The sequence below is a fragment of the Habropoda laboriosa genome, unplaced genomic scaffold (assembly GCF_001263275.1).
Source record: "Habropoda laboriosa isolate 0110345459 unplaced genomic scaffold, ASM126327v1 scaffold67, whole genome shotgun sequence".
Taxonomy (NCBI): Eukaryota; Metazoa; Arthropoda; class Insecta; order Hymenoptera; family Apidae; genus Habropoda; species Habropoda laboriosa.
Genome location: NW_017100242.1, coordinates 4,472,354 through 4,498,031, shown reverse-complemented (window position 1 = coordinate 4,498,031; position 25,678 = coordinate 4,472,354). Strand labels below are relative to the sequence as shown.

At 36.9% G+C, this 25,678-nt stretch overlaps 1 protein-coding gene across 1 annotated transcript; it reads left to right on the top strand.

The window, feature by feature from the left end:
* Nucleotides 1–15,959: 15,959 nt before the first annotated feature.
* LOC108572047 (NGFI-A-binding protein homolog) lies at nt 15,960–22,682 on the top strand. Its single transcript, XM_017934232.1, has 10 exons — nt 15,960–16,053; nt 16,922–17,059; nt 18,800–19,110; nt 19,178–19,390; nt 19,683–19,933; nt 20,186–20,288; nt 21,573–21,643; nt 21,783–21,894; nt 22,278–22,334; nt 22,575–22,682. Exons 1-10 carry the CDS (start codon nt 16,005–16,007, stop codon nt 22,680–22,682), a joined length of 1,413 nt encoding a protein of 470 aa, XP_017789721.1. The 5' UTR covers nt 15,960–16,004.
* The last annotated feature ends 2,996 nt before the right edge of the window (nt 22,683–25,678 follow it).

Genomic DNA, 25,678 nt, shown 5'->3' with positions numbered 1-25,678 from the left:
CCCTCGCAACCGTATACATGCTGGAGATGTAAGGAACAGAGTCGAATGTGCGTGGTATAACATAAATGCAAAGGCCTCTCGATGCGTTGTAACACGACAAACATTGACGCTCGAGTGCTGTGAGTGCGTACTTGTGGAAGGTAACGCCTCGGAGTGATCCTCTCCCGCGAGGAAAGGACGAAAAGTGGTGCTAGCCGTCGAAGATGGAGAGTCGTGTGCTTGTCGGAGCTACGACGGAGGAGACAAAAGTAGCGGTAACCACAAGCTGCGGTATCGGAACACCCTCTCCAGTGGCAACGGCGCCGATCAACGCGATTTCCGGCGTCGCTGGTGCTGGCGCTCTCACTTCGGCCACTTGTACCATACAGAATCCTGTGGTCGCGGTGGCGAGCCCGTCGACTAAACATCAACAATCCACCGTCGTGCTGTCCACTATCCCTACCGTCCCTGCTGTCCCAACGTGTAAGTTTTTACGTTAAATATTTATACTTCTTTTTTCTTTACACGTATGTTAATAATGTTTCATTTTACTTTACTCTTTTTCACTTCTCTTTGTAAAGAGAATATGATTAAGAATTGTTTGAAAACAAATTTGGCGAACCTCTGATAGTTCGTTTCATAAAGTTAAAGAAAAAAAGTTAGGTTTTACTAAATCGTTAAAATGATTATCTGATAAACTTGTGGAATGATAAGTAGTATGTAACATCTCTTTGGATATGTATGTATAGATGAATATTTGATTGTTTTTTATTTTCAAATTATTTATTCGTTTTTTAGTATCCGTTGTAGTCAGTTCGCGAAATATTCTATGCGCAAAATAAACTATATAATTGAAAAGTCATGTTTCTTGTTTAATTGCAAGTGGCAAAAAACTGCAGAAAACAAGTGTGAACGACCTAAGAGCCGTGTTCTTACTACTTCAGATAAAGCAAATGATAGTAACAATTTCACAAAAGAAAATGATGTGATTTGTTCAAAATTATATCCATAATTAATAATACGAAACGAAATGAAATTTGACAAATTAATTTTCCGACGATTTTCATTTTAATAACTAAAGTATTATTATTAATAAATTCAATTATTATTACAATACGTACAAGTTTTCATCGAAGATCACTTAGATTTCCCTATTATTTAATTACCGTTAAAATTCATCCTGCTTTATGCCTCCACTTACGGTTTCTCCTTTCTCGAAAACTTTATCCATGTATCATCACTACCGATTTACCGTATTAACATTATTCCTTAATTTATCCATGTTGAACAATTGTCGTACCACTGTATCGTTTTCTTTCAACTAGAATTGTTAAGATCTTCGAGATACATGTGTAGTACGAAGAGTAGAGATACGTGAGTACATAGAGTGGATGTGCTTTGTCTACTCGCGATAGGAAGAGGCATGAGTCAGGGAATGGGCAAAAAGAGGGCAGTCGCACAAAAAGACGCTTTTTCTTCCGTCATCGGTGAGCAACTATTGCGAGGACGGTTTTTCTTAGTTTCTTACGAGACGAACAGCAAACCGGGGCAACCGTATAAGCGGGCGCGCGCGCGCTCACGTAGTTGACTAACGATAAAAAAGCACTTGGTTCGCGGTTTTGCTTCGCGTTTCTCCGAAAGTTGAAATTGCGAGAGAGGATATCTCTCAAAGACGCCAGTTGGTCCACTGGCTGCAAATGGCTGCTCCTCCTTTTTACACTCCCTTTTTCTCGCTCTCTTTCCATCGTCGTCTTTTTCTCCATCTTTGTTTCTCTTTTCTCTCCTCGGCGTTTTCCTCTTCTTTTTCTTTTCTTTTTCACGTTGAAACGTTCAGGAGAGCGATTGCGTGAATCGAATCGGTCCTACGCATTAAAAATTTCTTTATAACACCAATGGGAAATTAGGGAAAAGGAAGTCGGTTCCTTTGTGTCTTTCTCGTCAAATTAAAATGTAATTCTCGAGAAACTGACGAAACACACGCTCAACTTGTTTTTCTTTCTTCGTTTTTCTCTTCTCCGTTCTTCTTTTCCATTATCTTCTTCGCTCGTCGTTGGAATAATGGGAAGGAATGCAATGTCACGTATACAATGTTTTCATTTCAAATGAATCAAGTTTGCTTAGAATTAATATGCCAGAGGTGGCCTATTCGAAACAGCAGGATAATTCGGAGCGCCATAAATTTAAGACCGAACGCGTGTAAAAACGGCCACTTGCTCGCTGCGCCGCTGCTATGCAACTTGACAAAAAATGTTCAACTTTTTGCAGCAAGTTTGCCGGATTCCCGCGCTTACTTAGAACTTATTGAGCCAAGAATTTTTTTCCCCGCCTCGAATGTGTCTATGGCAGCAGTCGCTCTCGCGTTCTCAAGCCTGTGACAACAAATAGCTGATTCGCTTTCATAAATATCATTCCATGTAAATGCAGTCCATTCAAGTAGTGCAGCTTAATTGAACAAATGACTCTTGCGATCATTTTTATCGTTCATCAAGTAACAATGAAGTAAAATTCGATGTTATTATATTGTTCTAAGAACATCTTTTTATTCTTCGCATTGATATCATAATCGAGCTTTAAATACTACACATGTCACCAGTTTCGGGATATTAAGTGCACCATGTGTCTAAAGTTCGAAATAAATGTTGGAAAACAGTGTATTAATTTTTCATAAACGAAACTTGCTTCTTTCTGGATAGCATATTGACAAATATGTACCTAATAGAATTGTATTAGAATTTAATTCGATAGGATACAATTCACCGACAATATTATTTATTATGAATACGCAATGGAAAATGGGAGAACCGTTCGAATGGTTAGCAAAGTGTTAGGTTTCAATGCCTACTCCGAAAGAATTTTATCGTGTAATTTCTAATATAAAAAAAAAAAAAACACAAATCATTTTCAAAGGAATGCATAAGGAAAGGGTTATGCACGTCAAGGGTTATGCATTTCAGCGTGCCTTTACAAATCACGCCAGCTCTCGTTTCAGTTTGTCACTCGAATTAGCCTGTATTCGAGTGCATCCACCCACGGATCGCACAAGTTCTTGATCGTATTCAGATTACAGTCAGGCGTCCCTTTAACGTTGGAATAGAGGTATGCACAGAAAATTCGTTCAGAAGGCGTACGGCAGAGTACACAAGCAGAATCAAAGAGCTTGTTAAAACAAGCAGCTGCGTGTACGCGGCCAATATTTGCGCTAGTAACATATTTCAAATACTATAAACGAATTATTATCGCATCGAATACGGTACGCCAATGAAAGGATCTCGATTCCTATTTTGCTCGTAAAGCATTTATCATTTTTACAACGTGAAACAAAGTAACAACGATAAGAATTAACAAGAATTTTAATAGATTTGGTTAGGTTAGGTGTGTTACTACGTAAGTAAAGTTTATCTAAAATACGAACTATGTACTTGAATTAAAAAGTAGGAAGCTTGTCGTGTAAATATCCAAGTGATGGATGTGAGTTGTTCATTTTACTAATTTTCTCATCATATAGAAAGATCTTCCTACTAAATTTCTTACGAATTAACTCTCCGATAATCGATGCATCTGAGGATCGTGCAGCAAATTGCGATTGGGTCAGTTTAAACCCGCACAAACGATTTGAAAAATCATCCAATAGCAACACTTCCTACTAAATTAATTAGCAACATCTTCACCTCTATTACCCCCAAATAATACCTACATTTAGGAAATTGGCCATCAAGAAGGAAACGGAATCAGCATATCTCTCTTTGGAACGTTCTTAACCCTCGCTCAGCCAATGCCGGGTCATTTTTGACCCATGTCATAACGTCTGCTCGTTCGCTGGGCTCAATTTTATCGCTGCAACATAAGCAGATGAGCGAGAAGTAAAGATATCGAAGAAGCTGAATAACAGCTACATTTAGGAAATTGGCCATCAAGAAGGAAACGGAATCAGCATATCTCTCTTTGGAACGTTCGTAACCCTCGCTCAGCCAATGCCGGGTCATTTTTGACCCATGTCATAACGTCTGCTCGTTCGCTGGGCTCAATTTTATCGCTGTAACATAAGCAGATGAGCGAGAAGTAAAGATATCGAAGAAGCTGAATAACAGTGTAAATATGTTCGAGATGCTACAAATTCGTAGGGAATGTTATCAAATACAGCTCGAAATGTATAACATGCCTGAGACATATTGCAAACAGTATTTATATCCTTCGTTCTAAGATTTTTTGCTGTAAGATGATATTCATTACCTAGAGATCAGTTCTGAAATACGTTTAGTAAAAATTCCAGTATGGGTCAAAAGAGACCCGGCGTTGGCGTGCCGCGTCACTGTTTTCCGGTTGGCTGTTCGAGGGTTAAGCAAGATAGAACTTCGAAGCGTGCTTTTTTCTTTCCACCAAGTAGAATCGATCGCATTATAAAACAGCTTGTTTATCGAAACATTCCTCATTCTCGCTCTTTATTTCGCTCGTGAATAAATTACCAAAACAACAAGTTCTCCTCTCTGCATCGGAGAAGAGGGGATTCTAAGTTCTTCCTTTTCCCTATACCTTTCGCCATAATCTCTCTTTTTTTTCTTCTCCGTTCCTAACGATATAATCCCGAAAAGTCATGCACGGTTGCGCCCTCGCCTCTCCCTCTACTTGCCGATTCAACACTTCCGAGGAGAGAATCTCGTCGGAATAAAACGCATACGCACAGGCGCTCGTTTAGCATCCGACCGGACCCGCTGGTCCCCGGGTCCAATCCCGTTCGTTCGGCCCTCCGCTCTCCGACATATGCATATCGTCACCCTTTCCATCAGTCAGCCGAGAGAGAGAGAGAGAGAGAAGAAAAAAACTCGGAAGAGGCCTGATCCAGAATGAACGAGCTACGAAAAAAACGAATAACTCGAAAAGAATTCTTTGTCTCTTCCTCCTCTCTCCTCTCTGCGCGGATGCCCGCTCTTTCTTTTTCCCGCGGGTTACCGACGTTCTGTCTGATCTCTTCCTTTCTCAGGCCGTTTTTGCCTCCCTCCCTCCTTGCCCTGCCCTGCTCTGCTGCTCCCTTGTCCATGATAGAGAAGTTTTTCTACAGGTTTTTTATCAGTCTTCAACCTTGCAATCCGCCGGAGAAAAAGAACGCTGGGTGGCGAGAAACGCACATACGCGCGTGTATTCTTCCCCGTTTGCTCCTCTTTCGCGCGTCTTTCTTTTCCCGCTGATCGCGTGTTACGCCGCGGCAAGAATGTTGTTGTTGTTGTTATTGTTCAAGTTGAACGGAACCGGGAAAATATTGTCGCGCTAAAGTGCATTTTTGTTATTAGTTACTTCTATTACTGTTTTTTTTTTCTTTTTAATATAAGTAAACTACTATTTGAAAATGACGAATTACAGTTCAGGTAGCATATTTCGAGTTTTGTTTTACGTCACAGGACCAACGGCGCTAATTATCGTACATTTCTATATTTATTCGCGTAAATGCTGAAGGAAAGTAGCGAATTCATGTAATATTTATAAATTGCTTCTTTTTCTTTTTATCGAATGCTGTCTTCTCGTCGAAATAATCCCTTCGCTGCTTTATAACCACTTTACACAGTTCTGGTAATCATCCAATAAATTTACGTAATTAAAAAGTGACTATTTCCACAAATTTCAGGGTTTTTTCGAAGTGATGTTTTCATATGATTCAAGTTGCTACATTCCAGCGATTATTCCATTATTTATGACAATAAAGAAATTACACAATTATACGCGTTTAGAAAAAGAATCTACTTAGTAGACTTATTTAAAACCTAAGTGGCCGTTCAATTTCCTCACGTGTCATAAAGCATTACATTATAATTTACATTTAATTAAAACTGATAATATCCCAATTCATTAGAAGATAATCTACAAAAAGTGTCTTCGAATTGAACGATCTATCTGCGCTAATCTGAAGGTAAGAAAAAGACATGTTAGAAACGTGCGATCAAAAGCACTTCCTTAACACGTTCGTTGCAACGGAATGCGGTTACCTTGTGTGCCGGCGTCGACAGTGCGTGGCGGTTGGTCACATCAAAAGTCGATGCCGCCACCGTGCGACAGATTCTGCAAAATTTGGAATGCCCATTTTTGATTTTCGGCTGACAGCGGACGTGTTAAAAAGTTATTAATTACACTGCTGTCAAACGTTATCCGCACTTTACAACATAAGCTCGGCCCCATTGAAAAGTCGAGTTTGACACTTCGCATAATAGATTTCTCATCAAATGCAATATTTTCTTACGTGTAGATTATACATCGGTATTTACGCAACTAACGATGACAATCTTCAACGATTAAAAAGAGCGAATGTAGATTAAATATAAACAGATATGCAAGTGTAATAAATATGATTCATCTATTCTAATGACGAATTTGCTACTTTCTTCTTGTTCAACATTTTTGCTATAAACTTTTTTAAGAAAGTACGCCCGAGCATATTCCTGTTTAGATCATTATTCGCATTCACAGAATACATTGGTACAGTTTGATTCGTTAATTCAGGGACACCTCGTATTAATTGCATTTAGGAAGAAATCACTGATGCAAAACGAAGATGAAACTAAGAAAAATTCAACGTGCCCTTGTGTCTTAAAATTGTACGAGTGTGAACAAAAAGTGGCGGACACTTTCATTAAAAAAAAAAATTACCCCTCGATGCGTTGCTTATAACCCTTTACTTGATTCTTCGCTCGGCCTCAGAAAAAACATACTGAAAAAAATGGTTTATCCACTGGATGCCCGTGGGAAATATTTCCTTTTCAGATGCCACCATTCTCTTTTTATTTATACTATTATTATTGTTTGAGTTCGCATACTTTGTGGACTAATTCTGTTTTATTATCATCGAAAAATGTCGATTTTTCAATTGGTCGTTAAATTTGTATTTATTACAAAGAAATATGGGATTAAAGCGAAAGGAAGAAAGAAAAATTTAGGAAATGTTCATAAAAATAGATAAGAAATTATTAATAGGTACCTACTTATCGAAAACTCATAAATTATTGCACGAAATCCTGTAGGTATTTTTTATTTAAAATCACATTTAGTATTATTATAAATTGATACTAGGTACATTGTTTATGAAAGATATTTCAATCCCTGTCGTAATTTTTGAAGGAATTTCTCCACGTAACATTACAACACTTTTTATTTTTGAAATCGTAATAAATTATTACCAATAATAATTCCATTTTTTGAATTGCCGGATTTTGAGTGCAGAAAAATTCGCCAACAAGAAGAAAATTATTATACAAATCCACAAAGAAATTATTACAAAAGAATTGTGAGAAATACTACAGATGTTAGTGAAAATATAAATAAAACTAAAATAGCATAAACTCTAAAAGACAGTTAATGTTACATTTAAGTGGCTACTACTCGACAGATAAAACTGTTATTAAACGAAAAACGTGTCTTATCAATTTTTCGGACCTTTTCTTAACATTCATTTAGCATGTATTTTCTCAAATGCAGAAAATAATTAATCAGAAAAAGCCAATGCAGTTTATTATTACCAATGCGTCTCGTTCGCATTCACGATGTCGTTTCAACTGGTTGGGGTATACACAGGTAGGGATCTGCGGCGCAAAAACAATTATCATACAAGTATATCGTTAAACTCATCGCTATTTGCGAAGGAATTCAGATTTATCCTGTTTATTCGGCCGAAGCCTGTCGCGCGGCTTTTTATCCAATTTGTTTTTCTTATTTGTTTTTGTTACGTAGATCTTTTCGACCGACCTTCGAACTCTTTCATTTTGTTCCACGCGAGATTTTTCGCATTTTATTTCTCTTTTCGGATTGTCCATTTTTGCGCTATACTACGCGTATGCGTCATCGTTTCGCCGAACAGAACTTATGTTAAGCATCTTCCTTCCCATCTCAACTTATTTTTTGCACAACTGAAGAAATGCATCGGACGGGAATTTTTCGCAACATACCTAAAATCTAGCCTCTCGTCGTTTATTTATAAGGTGCTCAATTTCACCGTAGATATTGATACACGTTTAATCCTTTCACCCAATGATATTCATACATACACGTGGCATTTTTGCTTTCGAATGTGTTTTACAATGTCCTTTTCTACTTCCCTTTTTTCTTCCTTTTTTAAACAAGTTTGTCCGGAAAGAGGTTAGGATGAAAATTTACGTCGGACGAAGGTGTGATTTAGTGAATACGTGCCGTTGATTGCAATAGTGACATACCTGACCTGTATTTCATCGAAATAAATTTCTTCAAACTTTGTGACAGTACAAATAAATATTAGACTAAAAAATATAATAATATGTAGGGAATTGTGTAAAGAATTTTAAGGCGACAAGGTTTATCAACCGAAATTAAAACAAAACTGTTCAAAAATTTAATCGTTAAACTACAATGGAGTATTTAACACGTTATAGCGTACAGTGGAAATTTTCTCTCGCTTCGTGCCGTTACACAATAAAAATTACGCGTCGTGGTGTTTTGTAATTTTAACGGCCTGTCAGTTTTTTCTCGATGGCGGGACGTGCAGGCAGAAAATCAGTCGACCATACTTTAAAAGCATGCCTAAGGGAGGGACAGAAGCTTAAGCAGCAGGGGATGGAAGACGACGGAGGTCAGCTATTGCACGAGGGATAGAATGCGGGCCCCACCCTGCGTATCCAAAAACGATACCCAGCCAATGTCAATCGAGCGATCGCTACCCCTGGAGGTGGAAAATACGTTTTCCTACCCCAGACGTTTTCTCGTACCGACACTTGTAATTTCCATAACATGGACTCTCAAGCCGTTCCAACCTCCAACGTTTCCGGTTTAACGTTGTTAATACCTTCTATACTAATTTCTAACGTATTTAAACGCATTCTCTTTCGTTTCACTTAAAGGAGCAACAAATTTTTCAAAAATATTAAACTTATTTATAAAAAATAAAGAACTTTAGACGTTATTATATTACACTTTTTCAGTGTAACTTAGAAAATGCACGCTTGCTGCGAAAATAAACGATGCAGAGGTTATGAAAGAAATATTAAAATTGTCTGCTATTGTTACATATATTAATAACATCAACATACTACATCGCTTTTGTAATCGTTCGTAGTCCCTATTTACATAAGACGCTAGAAATTAAAAAGAAAAATCATTACGCTCATCTTGAGTATGGAAATTAAAAATTCGTAATCCACAGTGCCAATAATTTTGAAGAAAGGAAACAATTAGATTTGTCACACGCTATTTATTTATAACCAAGCGTACATCGTTGTATTCTCCAACCACATAGCACAACAAACAAAATCAGCCGTACACAACTGAACAAACAAAACATTACAACTAATCCCAAAAAAACCGTTCGTTTCCCTCATTAAAAGATGCCGCGCCATCTCCCTAGCAGCATCTCTCTCTTTCCCGTTCAACGTTGACCAGCAAATTAGCCCCCCGCCCCAAACGAAAAGTTCACCATAGGGGAACGGAGGAGGAAGAAAAAGTGGGGATATGTAAAATAGCATCCTAGAGAAGCCCGAGACCGGTGATGGAGCTCGTGTATATCGGGGGGAGGAGCGAAGAGGGCGACCGTAGGGAACGAAAACGGTAAGGTAAAACGAGCAGATATAGTAAAGGGGAAGAGAAAGAAGAGGTGATGCACGGAGAGTAGCGTAAAAGATAAAAAGAGGACTGCTCAAAGGGGAGAGACAGTAGAGGGGATAACCAAGGGGAGAGACTATAAGGAGAAGAGGTGGAGGTGGGAGGAGGAGGAGGAGGAGGAAGAAGAAGATGAAGAAGAAGAAGAAGAAGAGGGAAAAGAGCTTTGTCACGAATTAGATGAAGAGAGAAAGAGGGGGGAGGAGTAGGAGACAGAAAGGATAGATAGGGGGATCGAAACGACGACTCAGTCCATCTGTCCGGTGTTTTGTCCAAGCAGCGGCGGCAGAGGCACTAGACAAAAACTCACCTAACCCTTCCCTGATTACAATGCCAGCAAAAAGCGAAATACTAACCGCTGCTGCTGTTGCTGCTGTTGCTGGTGGCTTTTTTTTCGGACAAAGAAGTTATAGCACTCGTTCGCTCTCACCCCGGTTTCTCCTTTCTTCACCGTCCAACCAAACATCTTTTACCCTGAATCACCCCCCTCATCTGCTGATGGCTGCTCCCGCCGCTTCTATCTGCTTCTACTTTTCTTTGCCTATCTACTGAAGCTCCTCGCTTTTCTTTTTCCTCTTCGCTTTCACGTGCCATCGAACGGCTATCTTCTTCCTCCTTCTTCGTTTGTTCATACTTCCCCATCTCCCGCGCTACTCTTCTCACTATCCATTACGTTAGGGGACTTGTCGGTTCTTCTTCAAGCATTTAGGTGATGTTCCCGAAGGAAATCTCGCCTCTTTTCCACCCACGAATCCACAATCTTGCACAGAAATTGTTGATTCCTCGAGTTAAATGCACGAAAACGGGGGTTTATCGTTTATTCAATTCGAAAGGAATATAAGAAGAAAATCATGAATAAAAAAATTGAGTGTGAGGCTTCGATTTTTAGTTATTAACAATTTAAGATGTCCCTGTAGTCGAGCAAACCTCCTCGCATCAACCAGTATACGGTAGGTCAAGACACGGGGAGCACAGTGATTCTCAAAACAAACAACACATGTCCGGCAGAGCTTACCTCGTACAACTCGCGGTACTTAAATCTCCCCATTCGAAAGTCCCATAGCTTTGATCTGCTTGATACGATCTTATGGATTTCTGAGAGTAGGCAGGTTTAATGTTTAATCTACGATTTTTCTAATAAAATGTCGCCGAATCGTTTAACGTGTTGGCTGTCACAGTTTTCTTCTTTACAACTTGTACAAGGTGAATTGCTGGCTATGTGTCGTTCGTTTTGAGAATCACTGTGCTCCCCGTGTCTTGACCTACCGTATACTGGTTGGTGTCAGGAGGTTTGCTCGACTACGGGGATATCTTTAATTGTTAATAATTAAAAAACTAAGCCTCAAATGCAACTTTTTTATTCTTGATTTTCGTCTTATTCCGGCTTGTAGAATCACCCTTCAAATTTTCCACCAACAGTCACCGAACACCCTTAATAATACACTAACCAAACATTCTCATTTTTAATCCAACAAAGAAACAATCTGCCTAATTTCTCTTCAGAATGTCCATATACAATCTTAATCGAATGAAATACTAAAATGGCAACTTTGTGATGCGTGAACACTAATTAGTCCTGCCGTGATTGATATATTTAATTAAAATTTGCCCAAGTTGAATACGACCTGCTTTGCTGTTTTCCAAGTGAACGATAGTTGAAACTAAAATTGTAATTTGGAAAATTATCAATAAAGAGTCTCCGGTAGACACCTAAAAACAAGAAAGCTCTCTTGTCTAGCGAACAGCGAACATTTTCGTAGAAACGAGAAATTTCGTTTCCAGAGGTTTAATGCGTGAACACTTATGATGCAATGCTGAATAAAAGCAGGCTCAAGTAGACGAGAAAAAGGGAAAAATTCTTGAGGCAGCAGAGCAAAGTGTGATCCATGGGTTCTTACTGAAAAGTGAAGGAACGACGCGACGACCATTCGTCGGTGGTGACGAGAAGGTAGCACGCGCACGCATCGTTCCCAGGGAAGCTGAGGAGGCCACGGTAGTAGGATCAGGTTTTTCTTAGCGCGTCCCTGGTGCGCGGTATTGGATGCTATGCCGTGACGACTCTGCCTCCGATTCGCGTACGTGTTCCCAGCCGACAAAAACGATTATCCCGTGCCAAAAAAGTTGTTATGTAAATGCACTACCTGTCCTAGACTGTTGGTCAGAGATATAACTCTACACTACTTGGTCAAACGAAGAGGATCCTTGGTAGGGAAGCTTCGCTATTGGATGATTATGACGTAAAACTGACGATAGACAACAATCGGGGAAAAATTCAATTTTTCAACGATTGTTTCAACTAATTCAAAATTCAATCGTTCGATGGCGTTCGAAACGTATGTTTCAGCATGTGCAAGCTGAAAAAAATTCATACACAGAAGAAAAAAGAGGAATAAACGTAGGATTTGGATCGCTTGCACAGTTAGTAGGATGATTAATGTGGCTTCGTTGGTCTTCATTTTCCAGATTTTCAGATTATCCTATGCAGGATGATCGATAGGTTTTAAAAAAACAATCAATAGTATCATTTGTTACACGTAATACTTTTGTTGTGACAATCAATTTTTAATACTACTCTAATTTATTTCTAATTGTAAGTAAAACTGATTCGCCATATAGACATCAATACGGTTTTTTCCCTGCTTTATTTTCATAATCTCGTAATTTCCATTGAGCAACGACACTTGTACCATTGAACGGTAAAGAAATATAGAGCGATGTTCGAAACGTTTTTTCATCGCGATGAAAGCGTTATGAGCTGTAATAGGTAATTGAAATCATAAGCATAATAAACGTCACAGTTGGACGTTTCTCATAATCTATGAGCTTTGCTTGTAAATGTTGTTCGAATAAATCCATTTATAAGGAGTGCAGTAGGTCAAATAATTTTACCCACAAATAGAACACCTGTACACACATGGTAAAGAAGAAAAACAAATAGTAAATCGCATATAAATTATACTTTTTAATAGCCATAATTGGTTGATTTCCATATAATAAGACAGGAAAGGGGAGGTCATGAATATTTGAACAAATGACACGTGAAAATCGTTCCATTTAATTAACGTGTAACCATAAAACGATCGAAACTGTAAAGCTTATTATATTTAATAGTATATTCCATGTAAAAGTTATTGGCATCTCGATGTAGTTCAAATTATCGAAGAAGGCAATTTACAAATATGATGGAGGGTGGAATTCATTTAAGAATATGTACTCGGATAAATTCAAGCAAAACGTTGAAAGGGTAAAAAGATGAGCAACCGCTGGTAAAAGCCGTGTTATACCTACAGACGGTGAAGAAATTAATCGGAACCTGAAGGAAATCTAAATTAAATTAAAAATAAAACGTCATAAGCAAACAGCGATGGAGAAAACTTATGTCCATTCGTTTAGCAAGGAATTTACTTTTTAATTTGTATTTTTATCAAATACATTACAAACGTTAATTCATTTTACATTGTTTGCTTATTGGCTACATGTCACGGAGAAACAGTGATACTCTGTTTTACCCGCCTACCCTGTTTTACCCTACTCTCCCCTACCCAAAAAAATGATCTATCGCAAATTCACCACTTAATTAGAGAAAAATTCTGTTGTCATACATTACGATACTACGAGTGAAAGCAGTATTGTTCGACATAATATAACACAATGCGGCATACGCAAGAGATAACGTGACGTAACGTAAAACAGCGTAACTTGTCACGATAACAGAAATGATGACAGTAATAGTGCGTAATATAGTATAAAACGGTTCACGAATAATTGTTTACGAGTTACCGTAGCTATTAAGCTATTAGCAAAAAGTTGATATCCCCTACAAAAAATTCTGTAACTATATTTTTTCAAAAATAAATATTCACAAATTTAATACTTTACAATAAAACTTTCAATAGATGAATTACGTTGTTTGGAACGTCACACAAGTACCTAAAATAAATGTAAAGAAAAATAGGGATTTGAGAAACTCACCTATACGCTAAATATTCTACTGTAACTTTTTCATCCACGTTTAAAGTTTTGACAAAAAAACAAAAAAAAAAATAGAATAATCGACTCAAAAGTCTATCACTTTCTACAATTATCAGTGACACATAATTGAAATTACACCAGCTATTAAGCGTTAGTATTGCAACGGTCATTTCGTAAGTTGGCGGGTAAGGGAGAGCGGAGAGGAGGAGTAGAAGGTGGAGAGGAAAGATCGGTGTCTCATTAGAAAGATCCACATATCCTCTCGGCACAGACGTGTGCGAACTGACTGCAGGGGCCACAATCACAAAAATCTCATGGATCGAGTCACCCCGCTGCTGCGAGGGACTTACTCGATCTCGGTCGGTGTATATAAGCGTGAGACCGGGCCTCAGGTTTGTAATAAGACCTGTCGGCCAGGTTTTTCATCGGCCGGCGGCTCTACCGTATTGCTCCGTATCTCCTTCTGCATTTCTTCTTTCTTTCGTTCTCTCTTGGCTTCCTGTTGCTCTCTTTTTTTCTTCCCGTCTCAGTCGCCCTCTCTCTTCTCATCCCTTAAATATCTCCCTTTTTCCACTCCTGCTCCTCCTGCCACTGTTACTGTGTTTCTCTTTTGTTCTTCCTCTCCCGCTTCGTTCATCTTCCGTTTTATCCTTCTCCCCTTTGTTTTAATTTCTATCCTTTCCTCTTCGTCGCTCTCCAAGACAGTGGCGGTTCGTTTCTTCAGGACACTCTCTCGGTCGCGGCGTCCGATGTCATGCCAGCGGTACCGGTATTAATTTATACGCTGTACGTGTGTGCACGCTGCTTTTTCTCGCAGTTCCTCGAAATTTGCAAGAAACTAGTCGAACACCCTGGCGACTCGACCGTCTGCCGCATACTGTTCGAGGTGAGCTCCTCGCGGTCAGCCTCCTCGCTCACCGAACCGGCCTTGTCCGCCGAACGTCGATCAAGAAACGATTTACCCCTTCGTGTATCGAGATACCGGGAAATTGTTTTCGGGGAACCTGCCGGGCTCGAATTAGGGGAGCATAAATTACACCAATCATTCTAATTCCTTCCGAATATTTCTCCTGCCATTTTATTATTATTATATCATTTATTATCGTCGTCATTCCCTCTTTTCTCGAATGGTTCTTCGAAAGAATTTATATGCACCCTATAAGTTATTACACATTTTTTTAGTTTTAGTTTTGTCTTTTAATTTCGAACAAGATGCTTACTGAGATGGACTTTTAATTTTCTCTATATTAGTGTGGAAATTGTTAGTCATTTTTTTATTACAATATAAATTCATTTTTATCCTCTTACTAATTATCCGATGATCTCTAAATTGAGATACGTAAAATTCTATTTAACAGTTATCTTGACGCTACTTAAAATTATTCTAAAGAAATTATAAAATTATTATTACAAATGTGCAAAGTCTTGCATGTACATAAGTGTCTAAAACCAATTATCGTCTAATTTAATTAATAGCTGCTTTAACGGGGTATTCTCGTTTATCGATTTGGAAAAAGCGAAATTTATTTTTGCATATTTTTTCATAATTTCAAGTACAAAGGATATATTCCCGAACGGGAATTCCAAAATTACACTCACATTTGTCAATGCTGGGTAAAATGGTACTTGGATTAAACGAGATTTATCGTCGTTTCATTAGTCGGAAAGTACAGCAACAAAGTGCTTTATGTTACTGTGAAGTCGAGTTTCTGAAAATTGTGTGACTACTGGAAGAACAAAGACTATAACCAAGAGTGTATGGGCTACTCATTCGAGCAACGTTGGCAAAATGAAAGTGGACGGAGTGATTAAAATGTCCAAAAGATCGATGATCGTTTTGGACGTAAAATAGAAGTAAGTACTGTATACATCGGAGACAAAGGCAGCCAGACATTTAAAGATCTTTTAGATGCTTAACTGCACCGAGACGAACCGCGGAGTCGTAAAACAAAAATGCGCCAATCATGTGCAAAACGGAATGTCATCTGCTATTTAGAAAATTCTCAACTAATAATGTTCATGCTAGTACCAGTAATTTTTAATATTTATTTCAGATCAGCTAGTTATTCAGATATTAATTCCACCAACGGAGAATGCTTTCCACCGCAGACCATCGTTGAACACATGTTACATATATATACACTGTATATTTATATTATGAATAAAAAAAATATGAAACAATACACTGAACACCCTACAACCATATACCAAAAAACTTTTTCGACTGTACATATATTTTCCCAGAAAAGAAAATTTCCAAAGGAAACCCTTTTCTTTCTCGCTTGCAATTGAGAATACCCCTTTAAATTGCATTAAGAATGTGCATGATTTTCTATTGTAATGATTGCTTTAGAGGTAAATAGCAAATTTTAATAAATTTTTGCACAACTTATTTAGTGGTGCAGACGTCGGTCCCTCAGAATGAAGCGGAGCTACAACTATACAGAGTGATGCAACGTGCATCTCTGTTAGGCTACTACGATACGCTTTTAGAAATGGGTAAACAAAATTCTTTTAACGTATTCATTATATTAGAATGCTTCTTGCATGTTATTTCGATAAAAGTTATCAACTATTAATATTAATTTATTAATTTTCTTAATATAAGTTGATTAATTATTCCAAGTATCTCTCCTGGAGTTTATTATTTTATTTATATCAATATTTACGTACAAAGTTTGCAAATATTTATATTTCGTACAATATTTTGCAACAAAAAAAAGTGAAAGTAGTACGTAAATAGATTGTACCATTAAAAATTGTTATTTCGAAATATGATAAATAGAACACAAATTTTTTATATCATTGTTATAAATGTTACACTTTCGTTAAAATAAAATAAGACGGAAAATATAATTCAGTTTAAGTTGTTCTACAACATTTAATTAAAAAAAAAGAAAGAACAGAGTTTGATATAGAAAAGTAAAGGTTACCGTTATATTTTCGCCAAAAGGAGAAATAGTGAAAAATTCAACAATTTGAAAACTACCTACTACAATAAGAAAAAAAAACTACCTATTACTATAAGAAGAAACATGAAACTGTACAATGCAAACTTTCTTCAATCAACTACAAGAAAAAATTGTTAATGGTAATAATACCAAGGTCCCGGATAGCACACAGACATCTTGCGAACGTCTTAAACACGTAATTTTTATACGTATTCAAGATGTCCAGATCAGGTCGTAAGACGTTCAGACCAAAAATTGACGTAAAATAGACATCTCTCTAAGACGTCGTTGTGCTATCTGGGATGAAACATTCTCTTTTAAGATAATTCGTAATATAACTCTATTTCACATTTTAATACACAGTTCCTTTTACTTCGTAAAAGAAACATTAAACCATTTCACATAAACTATTCTAGGTGGTGACGACGTGCAACAATTATGCGACGCTGGGGAGGAGGAATTTCTAGAAATTATGGCGCTGGTTGGTATGGCGAGCAAACCTCTTCATGTCAGAAGACTTCAGAAAGCTCTACAGGAATGGCTCACAAATCCTTGTAAAGTACCACAAAATTACCTCCATTTTCGTTAGATTTAATTAACCTTCCGTCGGACGCACCCATTTCTGAAACGCCATCGGGCGGCACTGGATCTTAGAGATCGGCCTTCAAGAGGTCTTTTACCAAGTGGAAGGTAACTAACTATAGGAATAATAGAAGAACATGAGTGTAAACAAAAGAAGAAGAAAACATCAACATTTTGAGCACATTTGCACACTCATTGCGCAACGCATTGCGTCTATATACATAGATGAATTATGGTTGTACCTGAGAGATCTGGTGCGCCCGACAGAGGGTCAAGCTGATTTTATTCTGGTGACAATTTTTGTTCTTATTGTTCATTTAATCAAACATAAATGACTTTCACCTAACTCTGACGCCTCCATCAAGCAATCTTTTACCTTTCTTGAACTTCTGTAATCCTCTAAAAACCTGTTTTCCTACACAACAAGCTTTTCCAAGTATTCACATTAACAGATTCAACTGGAACACCCTGTATATATCCATGTATTTGAAGAAACTATTAAGTTACAAGAAAGACGTAACATGGTGGCAATAGTTCCTTTACAGGTGGAGACGTAGAGAAGATCTGGAAGTCAGTTTTGTTTTTTTAAATGGAATGTTCAATTCTTTTATAGTCAAATCTGATAGAACAGCGAATGTTGAATATAAAAGTACTATTTGTAAAGCATATTTATCCTAAAAAATAACTATGAAACTGCGAAACTATGCTCGGTACTTCAGATGTAAACGAAAAAATAGCTCTCGTTCAGTGATCACAAGGTTGTCAATATGAAGTTTTAATTCCAAGCTATTAGGGCACAAGCTTTATATGCTGAAAAATATCTGAACCGCGTGTGTCCTTTACACCGGAGGTTCGAAAAGTTGTGTTAAAAATTGAGAGAAAGTTATTTTGCAAGAGTGATCGTAAAAATTCTATTACCAGTGGAGACAGTGAAATTAATGTTCTTGTAATAGTGAATCATGACCCACAGATTAATGTACGATAGATTGGTCTGGAATCTCAGCAGAAGCGGTGTATCAGAAATTCTCGCTCGTTGCAAAAATTTCGTCCGTATCGTATCAGCCTTCATCGGAAGTTACATGGCACGGATTTTCTCAACCATGTTAGATTTTGTGTATGAGCTCAAGAACAGTTACAAATTGATTCGAACTTCTCTTTCATATTATTACTAACACTGGAAGTGTTCATTTATGTAATGTGCACTATTGATCAGTGGAGAATCCTCACTGGCTACAACAAATTGAACATCAAAGAAAATCTCAGAAACGGTGAGTTTTACGATACATGTGCCTTAATTCGCTATTCTATCGATACCGACTATAAAAAAATTAGACATTTTACTTAGAGAAACAAAATTGACCTCCAGATCTCCACTATGCCTCCACCTGTAAAGAAAACTATTATTGCTACCATGTTGTGTCTATCTTGCGACGATACGATTTTTTTTTTTTTTTGTACATTTCACTAATAACGACGTCATAAGTAAATTACAGAATTTGTAACAGAAATTAGAGTGTCGAAAGGTTAACATTTTCTCAAACCTTTACTCCTGTATTACAAATACTTAGTGTATCATAATTTTCTTTGCATTTTGTTAATTAAATCCAAATTAAAAATGGGTAAATAATTATACAAGTTATTTAAACGAATCTCCATATACATAGTAACTGAATAATAAAAATATCGATTCAACTGCTAAAATTTTGTTACAGCACTTTTTCAAACACCAGTCGTACCGACAAGTGCTACCTGCAAAACTCCCGCAGGTGTAGGATTCCCCTGCGTAAGTCCTAGGCCACAGGTGCAAAATCTTCCAGGCTTCACAACAACCTCGCAAACACCAACTCCTACACCTTATGTGTCGTCCCATGTATCCCTAACGCCGTTACCCTGTAGAAGTACCAGCCCTATTGTATCTGTTACGAGTGTGACTGCACCGGTGGCTTCGACAACATTTCAACAGAGTCCGAGCCCGAACACACCTTTGCCTTACGCTACTTCTCACAGTCCTGGTATAGTACAGGTGTGTTTCAACTTATATCTCGAAATTGATATCTGTTTCGTTATCGATAAAATATTACTACTTCTAGGTGGGAACATGTGAGTCATCCTGTGGTAGCGGTACAACACCAAGTCCTAGTGGCGGTGGTGGAGCACCAGCAAGCCCAACCCAACCAACTCCAACCCTTTTGCAATTGCAAATACAAAGACTTGCAGAAGCGGCCGAAAGACTTGCTGCGACAATTCGACCTGTTGACCCGAAACCTCATAATGTTAAGAAAAAAATTTGCAAAAATTTAGAGGTACATTCTATTCTTGTGTCTATCGATTGATCATTGTTTTTCAACGTATAGGGTAATTTTGGGAGAGACGGACCAGGCAAGTATTTCCTACATTATCCGCCAGATATGGAAGAAAATACACCGAGAGCCACGCTCGATCGCTTTCCGTAAAACAAATGTAAAACAAAAGAATACTGACGCGTTCCACATAATGTAGGAAATACTTGCCTGGTCCGTCTCTCCCGGAATTACCCTATATTGTATTTTCGTTTGTTTATAGCTTATACATTTTGTGTAACGATATTATTTTTAGGTAGTAATGGCTATGCCCGACAGTGATCCACGTAGAATGGAAGAAATTCGAAAATATGCAGCAATTTATGGAAGGTTTGACTGTAAGAGGAAACCAGAGAAACCATTGACATTACATGAAGTGTCAGTAAATGAAGCTGCTGCACAAATTTGCAGGTTCGTACCTGCCCTTCTTACTAGAAGAGATGAACTTTTTCCTTTGGCCCGCCGTATTGTGAGAGATTCTGGGTATCATTATTCAAAAAGTCATTAGTAAGTATCTTTAGTTTTTATCAAATATTGTTAATTGTATCAAATGTATATTTAGGAGGTAAGTATGCAGGATTAATATAGAGAGAAATAAAGGAAAATGCCTTACGAAAGAAATGATATACATTACAAGTGCCACAAAAATTTTATCGAAACAAATTCGTTTGTCCTTCGTCAGTCTCAGTTTTATCTAATTAAACAGTTCTATCTAATTAAGTTAACTGAAATATCCCACTGATATTTAAAATGGTTTAGCTTATCCGTGTTGAAACCACGTGAAAATGGTGAAGAAAACGAAGTTGAGCAAACAAAACGGCAAAAGCTCGATCTTGAGGGTGAGAATGAAGATGCGACGCAGGTTAGCTCACCTCAAACATAAAAATAAGCCATGTACAGATGATTTCAGTTCAGTATCGTCATAAACTTAGGACAAAATCAAGGATTTTGACATAAGTGTAACCAATTTTTTGTATTAATGTGATACAGATATAGGGAATAGTTAACAAGATGTTTTTATTGTAATTTAGAATAGCGTGGAGAGAAATTTTATTATACCATTAGATGAAATTTGAAAGAAAAAATTATACAGAAAAAAACAATGCGAAAACGTGTACTAGTGCTACTTGTTTTAAAGTTATGACAACGTTAAATATAATAAACGAAACATTAAGAATCTGAGAAAGTATTAACAGTCTGAAGAACTGAGATAATTTACATTTTCAATAGGTAATAATTTAAAAAAAAAATTGTCGAGCAAAAGACACAAAGTAAATGATCTAGAATGATTTAAAAGTGGATAATATCCAAAAGTATCCAATGCACTCCAAAGACAGAAAATTATATTTCAAAATCCTTGATGGAATCCCATAGTTGTGATTTGATCTGGGATTGTTGGCATATTCATGAGCTGCTGCACTCGCATGAGCGCTAAACTACTAACTATGCATCCAGCACGTAAACAAATGCAACATGTAAACTACCACTACACATTGATACCTGTATGAAGCACAGGCAGAAAAGGTCAAGTATAGCTTTTGCATAACATGCATGGCTTTGCACTGGTTGTTTCTATATAAATATCTGGTTGGTTCGTGAACTTTTTAATTAAATGTTTTATAAATTTACGCATCAAACATTCTTCTAACGATCTATATTTTCCCTTCAATTGTTATTTAATTAAAAATTAGTTATGATAAGAAATAGTAATTGTAAGATGTTACTCTAGACTACAAAATATAAATTGTCGGTAAATCTTTCAAAATTTTTTATCATATGATCATTTAATTAAATGAAAATTAGATTGTTAATTTGAAACAATTTCTTGGTAAATTAGTTGACGTTCCATATTTTTAAATGAATCTATTTTGTTAAAAAAAAAAAAAAAGAAAATTATTAATTAATATCTTCAAATATCATCACTGTTTTGCTTCACACTTGTTAGGATTCTATGCTTTGTTCCTGGTATCCTCACAAGTTGTGCATGCTCAATGTATTACCTGTCATTCGATACTTTCTAATATCTATAATAGCTACTTCTATATAATATTCTAACTTCTATTCTCTCTATAATAGTTTTCTTCGTGTTTTCACATTCTATGTTATATTTGTCATTTCTACTGTCTGTAGCAGTTCACTGTTGTAGGAGGAGTTGGATTTACGTTGCCCTGAGATGGATATGAATAATTCGACAATTCGAAGACACAGATCATCAAGGTGATTACTTTGAGCTCAATTGGATCTTAAAATATTTTGCGTATCGCATAATCCTTTTTTTGCTTAATAACATATAATTTGATGATAAATAATTTTTGCAAGTGTATAGTACGGTACTCAGACATTTGCATTGTTTTAGTCCAGTTTGGAGGAAGAAGAATAACAATGGTATTTTCAGTGCGAGTATAGAAGGAATTAGTGATTCTGACAGTCAGCTCTCATTTTCAAATGAAGAATCTTCATCGATACATGTGAGTGAAGAAATTAAATATATTTTTCTGTGAAAAACTTAGGATATTTTACATTTTGGATGTTGTTCCGAATGGTCGATCGAGATGAAACTTTGTGAGTGTTGTGGAGGGTACGAAAGGACTCCAAATATAAAATCTTAGCTTCGGGGATCCACCCGTTCGGAAGATACAGATTCTAACCTAACCTAGCTTAACCTAAAAATCTGCCAACATCTGCGAGTTACACATAAATGTAATATCTCAGTCTATTTATAACTGTTGTACTTTTCTTTAAAACTGTTTTAAGAATCAATAGAATGGATATAATAATAGTTTTCAATCCTTGATAAAGATTTCCCATGTATATTTTCAATTTATAAAAATTAATAAAAGGCTATTTGCAGGACACTAACGAAATTGAAGCAGATAATACGGATAAAGAGAGTGATTTCAATCTTAAGGTATGCTTTTGTTTTATTATTTTGTAAGAAGGATAAATTATATTTTTTTCTAGACAAAATAAAAACAGTACTATAAGACTTCTATTTCCATTTTCACGTTCTAAGCCATAGATTCAATAACAAATTTAATAATATACCTTTAGTTTGATCTCGTTTTATTGGAAATGAATGTGCTCATATATTTCGTTCAATCAAACGTACACTAATCGTTAGTTTTGCATTCATTTCAATCGAATATAGGTAATAGCTTCACGTGGAGACAATATAATCGCAGTGGCAAATCCTGCATTAATGGAATGTAATCATCCTATAAAAGAAGAACCAACAGATGAAAAACCTATGCTGTGATATTGTTAAAAAAATGTATTATCATACTCTTATCATTTCCAGAGATATATTTCAGCTTTTATTACAATTAGTATTATTATTGTGCATTTGACCACTGTCGTGTTATTTACTATAACGATTCTTATATCAGTTGTTGCTTATGTACACTTGTGTAAATACGTTCATTAAAGATTATACGAAAGCTAAAAGTGTTCAACTTTATAAATGTTTTTTTGTGAAATTAACAACATTATGTTAATACGACACTGGTCATTACGTAATTTTAATACAGTGATCCCCGGATCAGTATAACGACACGTTACAATTTAACATTACATTTAAACGTTACATTTAAACCGGAGGTAAGGGAAATTCTCATCATGTTTTTGAACACAATTTTAAACGAGCGTCATTTGAGTAGAGATACTCTGAGAGGAAGCGAGATAGATCATCGATCGACGGTTAAATGTTTATTGATAGGAAAGAGTCATCGTATAACGAAAATAAACAATTTTCTATTGATGAACATATTACAAATGATATTTTCCAATGAAAATGAGACCACACACGAACTCATTCGGTTTTGCGTAAGATGGATTCGACAGTCGGAATATCTCTGATGTAATGCTCGAAGTGAAAAATATTTATGTATTACTTTATTTTGAATTTTCTTAAGCACAGTATAAATACGTTTTATTGAAAATAAGTATTATTATTGAAACACATATATTATTATTCAAGCAACAAATAGCGCGAATGAGATCGTGTTTGTACTCATTTTAATTAGAAAAACTTTATCTATCTATTAATAACATTCTCGTGAATATAACATGGAAAATAAAAAATTCTTCATTTTCGTTATGGTGGGGATACGAATGTTACACTGATCCGGGGCGAGAAAACGTTACACTGATGCGGGGAACACTGTAAAAACTTTATATATATTATACAAAAAACTTTTAGATATTGTATATAATAAGTTTCTTTAAGTCAAAACAAAGCGCGTATTGACTGAAATATAATTACATATTGTATGACGTTAAAATTTGTAAATATACAAGGAGCATTTTTTATTCAATGTATTGTATTTTTAAAACAATTTACTCATCATTCGATTCATGTAAAGTTAATAAATATATATATGAGAAAAATTATTTTATACTGCCCAGTATACGAAAAGTGAGTGTAAAATGTATTAAAAGTGTATTTATTAGTCTACTGTTAAATTGTAATTTGTCTGTTAAGCTCAAACGTTATTCGGTTAATTATCTTAAAAAGTGTTGTTATTTGGAAAGTACTGCAATTACTACATTTATTATAATTCATCTTGTAGTAGGATTTTATGGAATGCAAGGATATTCTTTGGTATCTGGGAAAAAACACACAAAAGTGTATTTATCTTTCGTCGATACATGTTAAATGTTTGGTACAAAATAATTTCGAACAAATCAATGCAATGTTCGAGCTGTTGCTTTTGCTTTCGGGCGTCCGGCTTTAAACAGCCGTACTCTCCCATTACAATATTAACGAAACGGATAAAACGATTTATAACACTTACTGTGGGAAGTCGTCCGGTGAGCCTCCTGTACTCTACTCTCTGGAAGGCGTCCGGCGGATAGTCCAGCCGTTCTTTCCATTCCAGGAGCGACCCAGGTATAGCTCCCGTACTCTCCTATCACAATATTCAAGTGAGACGCGTATGATCAGAGAGTCCACCAGCACTTCTCCTGGAAGGCGTCCGGCGGATAGTCCAGCCGTTCTTTCCATTCCAGGAGCGACCCAGGTATAGCTCTCGTCCTCTCCTATCACAATATTTAAGTGATACGCGTATGATCAGAGAGTCCACCAGCACTTCTCCTAGTAGGCGTCCGGCGGATAGTCCAGCCGTTCTCTCCATAGCACCAGAAGTACTAAGCAATCCTCTCCGAGCTTCCTCAGGCGTCCGGGTAACCTCCCTGTACTCTCCTCTCTCAGAGGCGACCGGCGGATAGTCCCCAGCCGTTCTCTCCTCCAGAGAGTGACCCAGGTGTCAGTCCCCGTACTCTCCTGTGCTGTCAGAGCGTCAGAAAGCTAGGCTTCGTACTCTCCCACTCTGAAGGCCGACCTCTCTCCCAGCAGAGTACAACAAGAATGCTTGGCTGCGTCCGCGGCCGTGGTATTTATATCTGAGCGTTGCTAATGACGCGCGACTTATCAACAAGACGCGACGCTAAGTGGTTTCCCGCGCGAAACCGCGAGACTCCCGCGTAAAACCGCGAGTCTACCGCGAATCGCAAGTTAGTTTCTTCCAGAAGTTTCTATCGCTTCGCGATTATTTGATTGACGACGAGGATAGGGAGTCGTCCCTCTCACTTCCTCTCGCGGAATGGAAATTTTTTGTCGCCGTCTTCGTTGATGGTTGTTACAATCTTTAAATTCTGTGTAAATCAGACGTCAGGTACCGATACATACTATGATCTTTCGCTATGGCAGCCGATTTGCTCGTATTATTTGCTATACAATTCTAATTACATATCAAATAATATCGATTGCCCAGGCCTCACCACGTGGAGGTTGCTGCGAATGGAGGCCCGCCCTATCCACGTCCCGTCCACCCTCCTTTTACGCGACTACTATTCCTTTTTTAATCATTAATGCAACACAACACCTCTTACTGATCATACATTTGCAATGCGCTCAAATTTTCGATCGCTATGCAAACGGACAATAATAGGAGACTGAAAGAATTCGAACTCGAATAAAAATCGACGAGAGAAAATAGAGAAAAGAAAAAAATACAAAAAAAAAAAAAGAACGTTAAAAGTATCCTATTAATTTTAACTTAAAGTACTTTAAGTTTCGCTTAAACTTATCTTACACCTAGCTTACTTATAACTTCATTCACACTACACTTAAAACTAGGAGTTAACTTACACCTGACATAAACTTGGAATTTTTTCAACCTGAAAGCTACCACCTTAAATAACTACGTGTTTCTCTCTTAATTACAGCAGCACTGTAATTGAAATTTCATTAAA